The 15,015-nt window shown below is 39.8% G+C and overlaps 1 protein-coding gene across 2 annotated transcripts in view; it reads left to right on the plus strand.

The window, feature by feature from the left end:
- plxnb2b (plexin b2b) overlaps nucleotides 1-15,015 on the plus strand; it is a 153,246-nt gene that overhangs the window by 103,989 nt on the left and 34,242 nt on the right. For both annotated transcript variants that reach the window (XM_084398033.1, XM_084398032.1), the window contains 4 exons: nucleotides 8,884-9,992; nucleotides 11,091-11,279; nucleotides 14,227-14,352; nucleotides 14,880-14,980. In XM_084398033.1, coding sequence (XP_084254159.1) covers nucleotides 8,886-9,992; nucleotides 11,091-11,279; nucleotides 14,227-14,352; nucleotides 14,880-14,980 — 1,523 coding nt within the window. In that variant the 5' untranslated portion in view covers nucleotides 8,884-8,885. The remainder of the gene's footprint in view (nucleotides 1-8,883; nucleotides 9,993-11,090; nucleotides 11,280-14,226; nucleotides 14,353-14,879; nucleotides 14,981-15,015) is intronic.

The raw sequence follows: 15,015 nt of genomic DNA on the forward strand, positions 1-15,015 counted from the left end.
ACACACACACACTTCGATTCTTATATATTCATTGTTCTCTTCTTATCATTTCGTATCATTATTATCTTATATGTGTATATATATATATATATATAGCCTTTTTTCGGACTGGGAAATTACTATTATTTCATTATTTTCATTGTTTTATTATTTAATTTATTTAAGTTTTTTATTAATTTTTTTTATTTAAAACTTTCATTTTCTCATGTCTCTTATTTTTTTCAGACTGGGAAATTACCATTATGTGTTGTTGTGTTGTGTTGTGTTGTGTTGTGTGTGTGTGTGTGTTATGTGTGTTGTGTGTGTGTGTGCTTTTGCCTTTATTCACACCGGAAAATTACCATAATCCATTCATTCTTTTACTAGCCATTATTCTGACTACATTTTTTAAATGATTATTATTTTTAAATTTTAAAACATTTTTATTTGGGCTTTTGCCTTTATTCAGACATAATAACCGTCTTAGTATTATCCCCATCAATAAATCAGTCTAAAAGGCCAAAAATGAAAGCAGCTCCTCTCACTTCTCTGTGAAGCCGTAAGCAGAAGAATCAAGCTTCATGCTTCAACCGACTTAATGGATGCAAAGCTACTTCATTAGAGACAATAAGGTGTGTAATAGATTCACTGTGGCGTCACAACAGTTCGAAGGGCGTGACTGAAAAATGAGGGGGGAAAAAATGAGGAATCGGAGGGAGAGAGAAAGGCACGGATGAAAGGATGGACGGATAATCGAATGGGATTGGTGGAGAATTTCTCTCCACCGTTCCATTTTTAATCTTGTTTGGCCTGGGCCAGCTGTGTCCGCCGTCCACACACAATCTCTGCGTTCCCAGCGGACACTCGCCTCCGCCAGAAGGTGCAAAGAGGACCAGTAAGTGCTGGATCCAATCCTGACATGCAAACGTGTGTGTGTGTTTGTGTGTGGGAACAGCTGGCAGCAGTGTTGAGAGGAACAATAACCCATCATATGAGCCCAAATGTGTACGGGCGCAACGCTCACACAGCAGAGGTGCGCTCTGGTCCTCAGGCCAGACTGTTAATGGCTCTCAGCGCTGGCCCGGCCGCCATGGCCAACCGCTTGCACGCTTCATCAAATGAAAATAAATGAAGAGCCGGTCGGGATAATCACTCATATGGAAATTCAATGGAGACTGTGACAGGAAGTTCACTGCGCACTTTCAGACCTGTCCGGCTCACAGGAGTGCTGAGGACCACATCCAGCCCCATCATTTCATTTAGTTATTGTGCTCTTCATTCTCTCTTGAAAAGAATTGGGGGTCATTCTGTCTTTCTCTTGGTAAAAGCACCGTGGAACACTCTCCGAAAAAAAACGAAAGCTGTCACTGGGGCTGTACCTTTTCGGTACACTTTTGTTCCTTTTAGGTACTAATTTGTTCCTTTTAGGTACTAATATGTACCATTAAGGTACCAATATGCACCCTTTAGGTACAAAAATTTACCTTTTAAAAAGGTACAGCCCCAGTGACCGCTTTCGTACCTTTTTTTCGGAGAGTGAATCATGCCTGTTGGCTTTGAAGCTAACATCTGAATGCTATAGTGGACTCCTAAATGTTGATGACGAGCAATCGTTCTCTGGGAAAATAGATAAAAAAACGAATCAAACAGTAATTACTCATCTCGTTCTATACTGTCCAGTGCTAAAATCCCCTTGTTTTAAACTAATAAGTACCTGACCCTAACTACTAGCATTTACATACATTTATATCACTGTTCACTTTTTTCAGTTTTTGTTTAGACAGAAAGTTACCATTATTTCAGTATATTTTTTTAAAGATTTTTTATTTTTATTTTATTTATTAGATAAACCATTATTTATAAACCTTCAAACTTTAAACTTTAACAATCTTATTCAAACTTTCTTGTCAGGCTTTCTCAAGCCAACTTCAAAGTTGATAATTGATAATTATTATTATTATTATTATTATTATTATTATTATTATTATTTAATGTAAAAAAAATGTATATAATGAAAAAAGTAAAGTGTTTTATTAATATTTTTATTTAGTTAGTTGTTTATTTATTGCTTTTGCCTTTAGTCAATTACCAATATACTTTTCTTTCTTTTTTTCGGTAGTATTATTAGTATTATTTTGAAGTAAATTTGGTATTAACCTGGTATTTACCATTATATCAATATTATTATTATTATTATTATTATTGTTACCTTTTACCTTTATTCAGACCAGAAAAATACCATTATTTCATTGTCATGTTTTTATTTATTTATTTATTTATTTATTTATTTATTTATTTATTTATTTATTTATTTATTATTATTATTATTATTATTATTTAATGTAATATACTTTTTTTTTTATTCAGACTTTGGACTTAAATTAATAATGAAAAAATTAAGTGTTTTATTAATATTTTTATTTAGTTAGTTGTTTATTTATTGCTTTTGCCTTTAGTCAATTACCAATATACTTTTCTTTCTTTTTTTCGGTAGTATTATTTTGAAGTAAATTTGGTATTAACCTGGTGTTTACCATTATATCAATATTATTATTATTATTATTATTATTGTCTTTTACTTTTTTTCAGACCAGAAAAATACCATTATTTCATTGTCATGTTTTCATTTATTTATTATTATTATTATTATTATTTGGGGGGTGGGGAGGTTACTATGAATCAGACTGTGAAATTATCATACATTTTTCTTTTTTATTATTCTTTTATCATTTTTTATTTTTATTTTTTTATTATTATCTTTATTTTGTGGTTTTTGCCTTCATTCAGATGATGTTGGTGCATGTTTACCACCCATCAGTCTACAACTAAAAACGATCCATCTTTTATTAACGCACAAGCCCTGTGCAGACCTCTAACAACTCTGTCCATTCTGTGTTGGAGTCCGCGCACACTTTCTGCTTGAGACGTGGCTTTGTGTTTATTTGACAGCTTGAACCCGACGGTGTCCTGTAATCTTCAGTGGCGCAGGTGAAAGACACGTGTGGACTTGCCCTGAAGGCTTGCGAGATCTAACAAGGCCGTTTTTCCTGCAGACGCCTGTTTGGAGATGCAGCGCCGAGCTGAAGGGGTTTTGTTCCTTCGCCTGACTGAGGAGAAAACGGGATTATCTCTCTCAGGCAATAATAAACCTACGCTAATGAGTCTTCTTTTCTCTCTCTCTGTCTCTCTCCTGGAGGTAAACCCCTCTGTTCTTCAGTACAGTTATAATTTAACACTCCTGGCTCTCCGCTTGGATTCCTCCAGATGTTTTTTGCTTCATTAGTGCATTAGTTGTTTCGTTATTATTTATTCACGCGTTTTGAGACCATGTTTGCTCTGGGCAAATTCGGTATCTGTCGTCAGGTAAAGGAGTTTATCCGGCGGGCCTCGATGTCCTGATGGAGTGGGCCGCAGTGGTGCTGAGCCGGTTGGTGTTGAGCCCTGCTGCGCCGGTATTGCGTGATGTCGAGCCGCAACACTTTGATCCTGCGCAAATTTCAGGATTAGCAGGCGGATTAACAGCGCGTGTGATGGATGAAAGAGCCCGCCGCACGGGGACAGGAGACCGGATCCACGCGCGATGACCTATAACCGCACATCTGAGGGAATTTGTATTGCAACAGACGGTTTTGGGGGCTGGATGTGAGCGATTTGCATGCATAAGCAAATGAATGTTTGAAGCTACATGCCGTACAATGAGAGAGACCGAGCAGGAATTCGGTCACCCTAATCAGAGTATAAAGACTCTGTCTCTCGAAGAAGTTTTGTGTCAGGGAAAAGTTTCCCTCTACATGTTTTAATAAAAAGGTTTTTGTCTTTCATCGTGCTTAAACAAGGGAGCGCGAAGCCTTTTATTTTTCCGCCCTTCAGCCAAGATACTGCTTTGCCCTAGTTATCAGCTGTTCATTTGGAGTGTCTTTCATAAGACCTGTGTGCACTTTATTCAGTGAGAATGTATGTTGTGTTCTGCGTCCTTCAATCATGAATTTACATCTACAACAAAGCTTTTACTTGATAAAACAACACATTTATTTGCTTGACCTTAGATGGTAGGTTATTAAACATGGATGAAAAAGCATTGTCATCAGTGAAAAACATCAGTCTTGTATTGCTAGGGAGTTCTGGGGGGGTTGCTAGGATGTTATAGGGGGATTCTATAGTGTTCTGTGTGGTTGCTAGGGTGTTCTCTGGGATTTCTATGGTGTTCTATGTGGTGTCTATGATTACTAGGTGTTTTAGGTCATCACTAGGGTGTTGCTAGGATGTTATGGGGGGTTCTGTGTGGTTGCTAGGGTGTTCTCTGGGATTTCTATGGTGTTCTATGTAGTGTCTATGATTACTAGGTGTTTTAGGTCATCACTAGGGTGTTACAAGGATGTTATAGGGGGATTCTATAGTGTTCTGTGTGGTTGCTAGGGTGTTCTCTGGGATTTCTATGGTGTTCTATGTGGTGTCTATGATTACTATGTGTTTTAGGTCATCACTAGGGTGTTGCTATGATGTTATTGGGGGGTTATATAGTGTTCTGAGTGGTGGCTAGGGTGTTCTCTGGGATTTCTATGGTGTTCTATGTGGTGTCTATGATTACTAGGTGTTTTAGGTCATCACTAGGGTGTTGCTAGGATGTTATTGGGGGGTTATATAGTGTTCTGAGTGGTGGCTAGGGTGTTCTCTGGGATTTCTATGGTGTTCTATGTGGTGTCTATGATTACTAGGTGTTTTAGGTCATCACTAGGGTGTTGCTAGGATGTTATTGGGGGGTTATATAGTGTTCTGTGTGGTTGCTAGGGTGTTCTCTGGGATTTCTATGGTGTTCTATGTGGTGTCTATGATTACTAGGTGTTTTAGGTCATCGCTAGGGTGTTGCTAGGATGTTATTGGGGGGTTATATAGTGTTCTGAGTGGTGGCTAGGGTGTTCTCTGGGATTTCTATGGTGTTCTATGTGGTGTCTATGATTACTAGGTGTTTTAGGTCATCACTAGGGTGTTGCTAGGATGTTATTGGGGGGTTATATAGTGTTCTGAGTGGTGGCTAGAGTGTTCTCTGGGATTTCTATGGTGTTCTTCCATGTGGTGTCTATGATTGCTAGGTGTTTTAGGTCATCACTAGGGTGTTGCTAGGATGTTATGGGGGGTTCTGTGGTGTTCTGTGTGGTTGCTAGAGTGTTCTCTTGGATTTCTATGGTGTTCTATGTGGTGTCTATGATTACTAGGTGTTTTAGGTCATCACTAGGGTGTTGCTAGGATGTTATTGGGGGGTTATATAGTGTTCTGAGTGGTGGCTAGGGTGTTCTCTGGGATTTCTATGGTGTTCTTCCATGTGGTGTCTATGATTGCTAGGTGTTTTAGGTCATCACTAGGGTGTTGCTAGGATGTTATGGGGGGTTCTGTGGTGTTCTGTGTGGTTGCTAGAGTGCTCTCTTGGATTTCTATGGTGTTCTATGTGGTGTCTATGATTACTAGGTGTTTTAGGTCATCACTAGGGTGTTGCTAGGATGTTATTGAGGGGTTATATAGTGTTCTGAGTGGTGGCTAGGGTGTTCTTTGAGGTTACCAGTGTGTATTATCGGGTTTCCAGGGTGTTCTATGTGGTTCACACCATGTTCTCAGGGGTTTCTAAGCATGGATGAAATAAGCATTGTCATCAGTGAAAAACATCAGTTTTGTATATTGTATTAGTCTAGGGAGTTCTTGTTGGTTGTTAGGGTGCTCTAGGGGGTTTCCGATGTATGATTGCTAGGGTGTTTTGAGTCGTCACTAGATTGTTGGTAGGATGTTATAGGGGGGGTTTTAGGGTGTTCTGAATGGTTGCTACTGTTCTATGGAGTTAATATGGTATTTTGAATGATTGAAATGGTGTTCTGGGGAGTTTCTGTGGTGTTCTAGGGGGGTTTCTATGGTGTTATATGTGAGTGCTAGGGTGTTCAAATGAGTTTCTAATGCTTTTATGGTTTCTAGTGTGTTCTATGCGGTTGCTAATGTGTTCTGGGGGGTATCTAGGTTTTTTATGTGGTTTCTGTAGTGTTCTGTGAGGTTTCTAGGGTGTTCTGTGAGGTTGCCAGTGTGTATTATCGTTTCCTAGGGTGTTCTATGTGGTTTTTATGTTGTTTTTCTATGGGGTTTGTGGTTTCTAGTGTCTGCTGTGTGGTTGTTAAGGTGTTCTAGGGGGTTTCTGGTTAGGACAAAACTCTGGTAACATGAAAGATTGTGTTGTCGCATCAAATCTGTTTAGGACAGTGTAAGAGTTTTTTTTTTTTTAACATGTTGTATTGTCCAACAAGTGGAAACTGGAAGTCTGATTGCTTGTAAAATTAACCTCCCCTAAACCAACCGCATGGCTTGAGCTATCATTCATTTTCATAGAACACACCTTAAGTATGGATAGTAAAAGTGTTTGCCCTAGCAAGCGCTACTAATTGACCTCTACTTGCTTAACCATGAAATTCAACACCCCAACAAATAGGATCTGAATTCTGCGTTTTGTCATTTGCGTTAATTGAGACAGACGGCTAAGTTTTCTCCAAGGCTACTCTCCGCACTGACGGCCATAACAGAATTAATGGACGCAGGCCAGTGTGTCTTGACCTTCTGTCCTGCATTACGAACACACATGTCAGGGTAATTGAATCCCTGAAGATATATGTGTGATTCTTAAGCGAAGTCTCTGTCGCTGATCTATACGTCCACGTCCCATTTCCTTTGTGTCCATGAGCTCAGTATTGAGTTAGAGCTGCTGAAATGTCCTTTCAGGTCTAGCGCTGTTAGTAAATGCTGTCATTTGTCTTCCTAAATTAGAGGTTAAATATTATATGATTCCTTTCAAGCACCTGCAGGCAGATGCATTGAGATGGTCTTTGCTCCTATAGTGCTCCTAAACCCAATCCCATAGTAAATCTCTGAGCAAAAATTCAATTGCTCATATAGATTGCTCTTTCACAGCTCAGGAAAGTTGGAGTTCTAATTTCAACATCAACTTTGTTTAGATGTTTCTCCTCAGAATCCTCGAACATGCACAAAACAACTGTTGACAGAAAGAGTTGATAGAGAAGATGTGGAGGACAGCTCAGATCATTTGGTTTTGGAAGACTTTGATGAGACATGTTTGAGTTTATATTGAGCTGTCTTTTGATTGGAAAATTCAAATCAGTGTCCAACGAAGTTATTGATCTCGTCTAAAACTTTAGAAGAGACTCATGGGATTTTTTTTAGGGTCTTTTTCTCTTGGAAATAATCAGAGAATCAGGAGAATCAGGAGGTCAGTCACACTTTTGGACACAAGGGGGAAAAAAGTCTCTCCATTTAATCTCTAAACTTTCTGAGACAAACAGTTGAGAGATTGGAGATCACATTTGTTATTTTTCTCTCCTACAGGGTCAGTCACTCTTCAGACAGAAGCAAAAGTCTCAATTTGCCCTCAATTTAATCTGTTTGCCATCCGGAAGAAACAATCGAGATATTACAGAGATGTCATTGCTTTACAAACAGGGTCATTCGTGCATTCACACAGAAGCAAAAGTCTCCATTTGCTTTCCATTTAGCCGCCTCATTGGTGATTTTTCTCTCCTATAGGGTCAGTCGCACTTTCAAGTCTCAAGTTTCTGTCCATTTAATCTCTTTGCTGTTTAGCTGAAACAATTGAGACATTAAAAAAAAGTGTGTTATTCTTCCTTACAGGATCGGTCACGCTTTCACATTCAAAAGTCTCTTTTACTGTCTTGGAGAAACAATTGAGACATTGGTGATTTATTGGTGATTGGTCACACTTTGGCATCTATCTACACCTGAGTTCCACCTAAACTAGTTCTGAAACAAATCATACAAGAGCAAAAAACGTCCTAAGGACAAAGTAAAAGAATAACAAACCACTTCCCATAAAGAGAGCAAATAACGCGAACCAATTTAAGCCACCATTCCAAATTAAAAAGAATTGTTTAAGGGTATGAACTAAAAAGGGCAGCTACATTTACGTGAAGAAATGGAATTTGTAATAAATGAGCTTCGTGATCAGCAGGGAGAAGGGGAAAAAGATGAAACCTGCCAATAGAAGGGCAGGGGTTTTTATGTAAATGAATGTGAGAGCTGAAATTAACTCAACCCTCAGGGCGAGTGCGTTATCACTTCGCAGCGTCGATGGAACTCCAGGGAATGGCAGGTTAACATCATAAAACAGCCGCCCAGGTTTGAGCTTCGTTAGGCTTTTTAATTTGAAGAACGTTTTCCGAAGGGATGAATGGGCCGAGAGATTGAGCACGCTGGTCAAGTCAACCTGTAGTGACCTTCACCAACTGTTGTAGCCATAATGTGTTTGTGCCTTAACTTTGTGCACACTGTTAATGACTATTTTGCTGGTTGCTACTGTAGGATGTTCTAGGGAGTTTCTATGGTGTTAGGTTAAGGTTAGGATGTTTTAGTAGGTTTTGGGGGTATTCTGGGTGGTTTCTAGGGTTCTAGAGTGTATGAACAGTTGTAATAGTGATGTCTAACTTAGCAAGCAATACTAATTAATTCTTTCCCTGCCATTGATGGAATTTTCTGTCTTTTATAAGACACCGTTTATCCACCATTGAAGGCATTTTCCGGCTTTCCGTTTTTTCACTGTTACATAGCAGGGGGCGCCATTATGCATCTTCTTGAAAGAGTTTTGAATCTCCGGGATCAAAACACTGGCAAAAAATGTGCAGAAACAATGATAAAGCCTTGTAGTCTTTGAAAAAAAATTCAAGTGTTGATAAAAAAAAAAAAAAAATGCATGAAGCTAGAATATTCTGGGGGCCATTACATTTTTGTGAAAATGATCAAAAACGCTGGTGGGGAAAGAGTTGACATCTTTATTCTCACTGACACCCCAACATCTGAACTTTGCATTTTGTCATTTATCCTAATTCAACCTCTTTCTTTTTACAGCAATGGCCACCTGGTTACCAGCGGTCCTACTGGTGCTACAAGTAACCGCTGCCCCCCCCGAAGACCCCATACTCGAGTTTTCCACGGACACGCCCATCAATAACGTGGCACGGGACTCCCAGACCGGGCGTGTTTACCTTGGTGCGGTCAATGCTATTTATCAATTGGACTCTTCATTGAACATTGAGGCCAGATCTGAAACGGGGCCCAAGAAAGATGCGAGGGGTTGCACACCTCCAGTGTCTACTTGCCAAGACCTGAAAGACACCAACAACACCAATAAACTGTTGCTGGTTCATTCGTCTAACGGGTCGCTGATAGTCTGTGGGAGTTTATACCGGGGAATCTGCTCTCTGCTCAACCTCACCAACGTCAAAGAGCAGATATACTACAGCGACAGCAAAGGGGAGCGGACTTATGCTGCCAGCACCGAAGAGCACGTTTCGGTGGTGGGCGTCATGGCCACGCTCGAATTGGATGACAAACCATTCAACGTCTTTTTGGTAGGGAAGGGCTACGGGAGCATGGACAGCTCAAAACTCATCAGCACCAGAATCGTGCAGAACTATCGCGACTGGGTCGTGTTCGAGAGCATCATTGAGGCGTCTACGGTCCAGGCAGTTCCCTTCGTGCCCAAGTACCTGCACGACTTCCGCTTTGCCTTCAAAAATGACAACTTTGTCTATTTCCTCTTTTCGCGCACTCTCGGTGGAACGGACAACAAGAACTTTACTTTCGTTTCGCGCCTCTGCGAGAACGACAATCACTACTATTCGTACACGGAGCTTCAGCTTAGTTGCGGCCAAAAGAATCGCTACAATAAAGTCCAGGCCGCGTATTTGACCGAGCCGGGGAAAGAGCTGGCCCAGGCCATGTCTGAAACCGGAGAGTATGGGAATATCAGGGAATGGGATAAAGTCCTGTTTGTGGTGGCGAGCTCAGAGGAAGGGGCCACTGATTCAGCTCTGTGTATGTACCCCCTTAAAAACATCAACCAGAAACTGTTGGCCATCGTTACCGCTTGCTACACGGACAACGGCAAGATTGACGACAGATTAGTTGTGGAGAGTCCCTACACATCCAGTGTAGAACCATGTGTCAAACACGATGTAAGTAGTAGCTTTTCTTAACATTGATCAATGACACAAATGCCTGTTTTGAAGCTGAAAAGTTATTTGTGTCATGACAACTCTCTGAGAGATTGGCATGTTAATGGGTATGGCAATGTTAAAATATTTGGTTTTGGTGGAATAGATCTGCTACGCTACTGTTGCATAGCAAGTACCGAGACTTGCTACTGCCAATACATTCACAGACATTCAGTAAGACATGCCGCTGCTGCACATGTACCCCCGTAGCAGATCTATACAGGTGGAGCTGGGGAAGGTGGAGGGTTTCTGAAAGCGCGGTGCAGTCTGCTAACAGCAACACTACCGGTATTTGTTTGAATGTTGAGCCGCAGCTCATTGGCCACTGATACGTATTTCTTTGCAGTTTAACAACTAACAATGTTAAGCTTTTTTAATAGACCCAACAGTGTGTGTATAATGAGCCTCTACCAAATATTTAAATGTCAGTTAATGGTTTTAAAAGGACATGAAATGTCCGAAGTTAATTTTTTATCATTCTGCTTCGACATCCATAATTTATTTGGAAATAAAGGAAAATGGAAATTTTCCCTCAAACACATAAATGAAAATAGATTGTGTTTAGCTTTATACTGGATACGTTTTGCTTGATAACTTCTATAATATATCAAACACATTAGTGTAATAAACTAATATGTAACTTGCTTATCTGTGTTTAATTTTTTTTCCTGAATATATTCTATTACACTTTCTTTTTATATGCTTTCTTTTGAAAGAACCCCACATTTTTTGAGTGATTTCGTCCTGAAATTATCCCAGTGAAAATGGTGTTTTAGAAAACTGCTGCTACTTCTGTGCTTAACATACAGCACCCAAAGAGTAGAGATGTACAAAATGTGCTCTTTTTCAACCTGTTTTACTTCTGTCATATAGTGCAAGAAAATACAAGAAAACATTTAGACACTGTAAAAAAATATCTTGGAGTCAGAGCAAATTATATTTTGATGAAAGATTAACCAGACAGTAAGTGCAGGAACATGTATTTAAAAAGTACATTTAGTACATTTCATGTTTATTTAAGTGTCTGGTTCCCTTTACTATTTGTTTGTTATCTTGCAGAAAGACATTGTGAACCAGTATAAGTGTGGAGCCGATTTTCTTCCATCTCCGTTGGCCAGTCGGCAGGAGTTTGCCTTGAAGGCCAATCCAGTCTTCACCAGGCAGAACCTGCTGACCGCAGTGGCCGTGGCTGTCGAGAATGATCACACCATTGCCTTTCTGGGTCACAATGCTGGAGAGGTGATCAAGGTGAGAAAAGTTATTTTAAATTCAGGAAACTACATTCACAAGGTGCTCAAACCCTCATCTGAGGTGCTATAACCCATATAGTTGAGGTCGTACCACTTTATAAGCAAGTAGGAATGTGTTCTAGATGTTCATTAGTTACTGTATGTAAGAAAAACATTGCAGAATGACTTTTGAATGTGAACTATAAACTATTAATTTAAAGGGATAGTTCACCCAAGAATGAACATTTACTCACCCTGATGTCATTCTGAACCTGTACTGTATGGCTTCGTCTTCTGTGGAAGACAAATGATTAATGTTTCTGTTCAGTTATTTTCAATATAATGAAAGTAAATGAGGCCTGCTGCTGCCAAGCTTTAGAATGACAAAAAGTCATCATAAAACTATCAATCAGTCAGTCTGTGTTTATTTATAGAGCACATTTAAGCACAATCGAGGTTGACCAAAGTGCTTTACAATGCATACAAGAATCACAATGAATTTAAGAAATATGCACAAATTAAAAATCTGATTCAGTTCTTGTAATTGACCGAATGCAGCAGCTCACTTAAGGAGAATATTATCAGTAAATGACTTAAAAAAAACAACAACTTTGTATGACTTCAGAAGACTTGAAATATGGTGCAAAAGTCATGTTTACTTTTTTATGACACTTTAGTGTCTTTTTGAAGCTTAAAAGATTAGAAGATGCATTTCGACTGTTGTTCAGCTGAAGTCAGTTCAGTGTTGATTCAGTTCGGTTGTAAAGATCATCAACTATTAAGTTAATTTCATCTACAAAGCAGTTCTGCAAAAAAATTCATCGTCCAGCTCAGTTTACTTCTTATACAACAGCATCAGTAGAGTCAGATCAATAATGTTGAATATTAAAAGTCCTCATAATTTGCCCTATAAAAAAAAGCCCTATAATTGCACAGTAAAGAGCATGAGGACGAGTACATGAGGATGAGTAAATGACACGAGGACAAGTACATGAGGACTAGTAAATGACACAATGAGGACGAGTACCGGATGACGAGTAAATGACACGAGAGCAACGTGATTACGAGTAAGTGACACAACGAGGACGAGTACATGAGGACAAGTAAACGAGTAATGAGTAAATGACATGAGAACAACATTTGGACGAATAAATCACAATGAGGATGAGTAAATGACACCGTGAGGACGAGTAAGTGTCACAACGAGGACGAATACCTGACACAATGAGGACGAGTACATGAGGACAAATAAATGAGTAATTAGTAAATGACACGAGAACATCATTAGGACGAGTAAATCACAATGAGGACGAGTACATGAGGACAAGTAAATGGCACAGTGAGGACGAGTAAGTGACACAACGAGGACGAGAACCTGACACAATGAGGATGAGTACATGAGGACAAGTAAACGAATAACGAGTAAATGACACAAGAACAACATGAGGACGAGTAAATCACAATGAGGACGAGTACGAGGACGAGTAAATGACACAGTGAGGACGAGTAAATGACACAATGAGGACGAGTACATGAGGATGAGTAAATCACAATGAGGACGAGTACATGAGGACGAGTAAATGACACAGTGAGGACGAGTACCTGATGACAAGTAAATGACACGAGAACAACATGAGGACGAGTAAATCACAATGAGGACGAGTACATGAGGATGAGTAAATGACACAGTGAGGACGAGTAAGTGACACAACGAGGGTGAGTACCTGACACAATGAGGACAAGTAAACGAGTAACGAGTAAATGACATGAGAACATGAGTAAATCACAATGAGGATGAGTACATGAGTACATGAGGATGAGTACATGAGTACATGAGGATGAGTACATGAGGGAGGATGAGTACATGACATGAGAACAACACGAGGACGAGTAAATGACACAGTGAGGACGAGTACATGAGGATGAGTAAATGACATGAGAACAACACGAGGACGAGTAAATGACACAGTGAGGACGAGTACATGAGGATGAGTACATGACATGAGAACAACACGAGGACGAGTAAATGACACAGTGAGGACGAGTACATGAGGATGAGTACATGACATGAGAACAACACGAGGACGAGTAAATGACACAATGAGGACGAGTACATGAGGATGAGTACATGACATGAGAACAACACGAGGACGAGTAAATGACACAATGAGGACAAGTACATGAGGATGAGTAAAGGACATGAGAACAACATGAGGACGAGTAAATGACATGAGAACAACATGAGGACGAGTAAATGACACGATAATCATTTTTGGGTGAACTAACCCTTTAAACTAACTTTTCCACAATGTAAAAATAACCAAAAATTGACAGTCCGTAGGAGGACGTGGAACTAGAGCAGAATGTTAGGCATTGTTAAAGAAATGTTGAGGAAACGAACATCTCTGGAAATTTGAGACAACCAATTAGTGAACCGCTACAAGCAGCTCGCTACCTGATGTCACACACCTGAATTAGCAGGCGTGTCACAAAGCTGGAGTTTAGGCTTTGGCAGGTGAGGGAATTGGTGGGTGATCGTGGCGAATCTCTGACAGAGGGATGAAAGAGAAAAAGAAATCACTGACGAAACCCCTCGCTACCGCAGACACAACTAAAACCTGTTAGACGTTATATTAGAAATAATGAACAGCTCTCTCAACTTGAGTCCAATTCTTACACTCAAATAAAAAGGCTTTGTTAGAGCTGATTATTTGCAGGACAGACAGATGAAATTGAGCGATAGATGGATAAAAACCAGACCGGATGCAGGTTTTTGTGAGCTCCCTGTGAATGGAGCTGTGGTTTCATGGTCATTATGTGGCTTGTAGGCCGTTAGGGTTGACGCGTTGTCAGGTGTGGCTCAAGTGTGCTGAGGGGGTTTTGTGTGGTCTGTAAATATGACAGATGTGTTCTTTCCTGTGCTCGACTCTTTAATTGTGGCTTTCTATTGTTCTCTCTTTACCCAGGTACATTTATCAAGCCACCCAGAGGCGTACAACCCCGGTCCGGGCTACAAAACCAGCGGCTATGTAAATAAGAACCTTTTCTTTGACAAAACCAAGGCGCACTTGTACATCACCACTGAGAAAAAGGTACGAGGCTGAAGTCATTTATCACAGACGCTGTGCTCAGTAGAGGCTCTTTGATTATCGCCGCCTCAACCTCAGGAAATGCATGATTGCACCTATTTGAGTGCCTTTTATTGTTACCAAAATATACATTATAATTTTTTTAATGCAGTTTGAAGGCATTGGTATAGTGTACGTCTTGCTGAGTCTATGACCATACAGTGATGTAATTGCAGTGTTTATGAGGCGGTGATGTATTGAAATCATTCTTGTTTGTCGTTTTCTCTGTAATTTTGTGCAATTAATTCAGCTTGAATCACTTCACATACAGGCTTTGTCTAGATTAGGTCATTTCAGTATAAACTTCATACTTTTCAAGAAACTACTTTACTTTTTATGGTTTTAAAGTTTTCTTTGTGACTTTTTAAAACCGTGATGGCATCGTTATAATTTGCCTACTGAATTGTGATTGGTTTTGCTTTGCATTCTTAGATGCTGATTGGTCAGTACAGCATTCCAGCTAATCATTTTATGATTCTGTGGTTATGCAGATCACGAAGGTGCCCGTACAGGCCTGCCATCTGAAGACGGACTGCCAGACCTGCGTCACTCAGAGAGATCCATACTGTGGCTGGTGTGTCCTGGAGGGAAGGTACCTACGTTTTTTTTTTTTTTTTTAACATTTTT

This window comes from Rutilus rutilus (genome assembly GCF_951802725.1).
Source record: "Rutilus rutilus genome assembly, chromosome: 23".
Classification (NCBI taxonomy): domain Eukaryota; kingdom Metazoa; phylum Chordata; class Actinopteri; order Cypriniformes; family Leuciscidae; genus Rutilus; species Rutilus rutilus.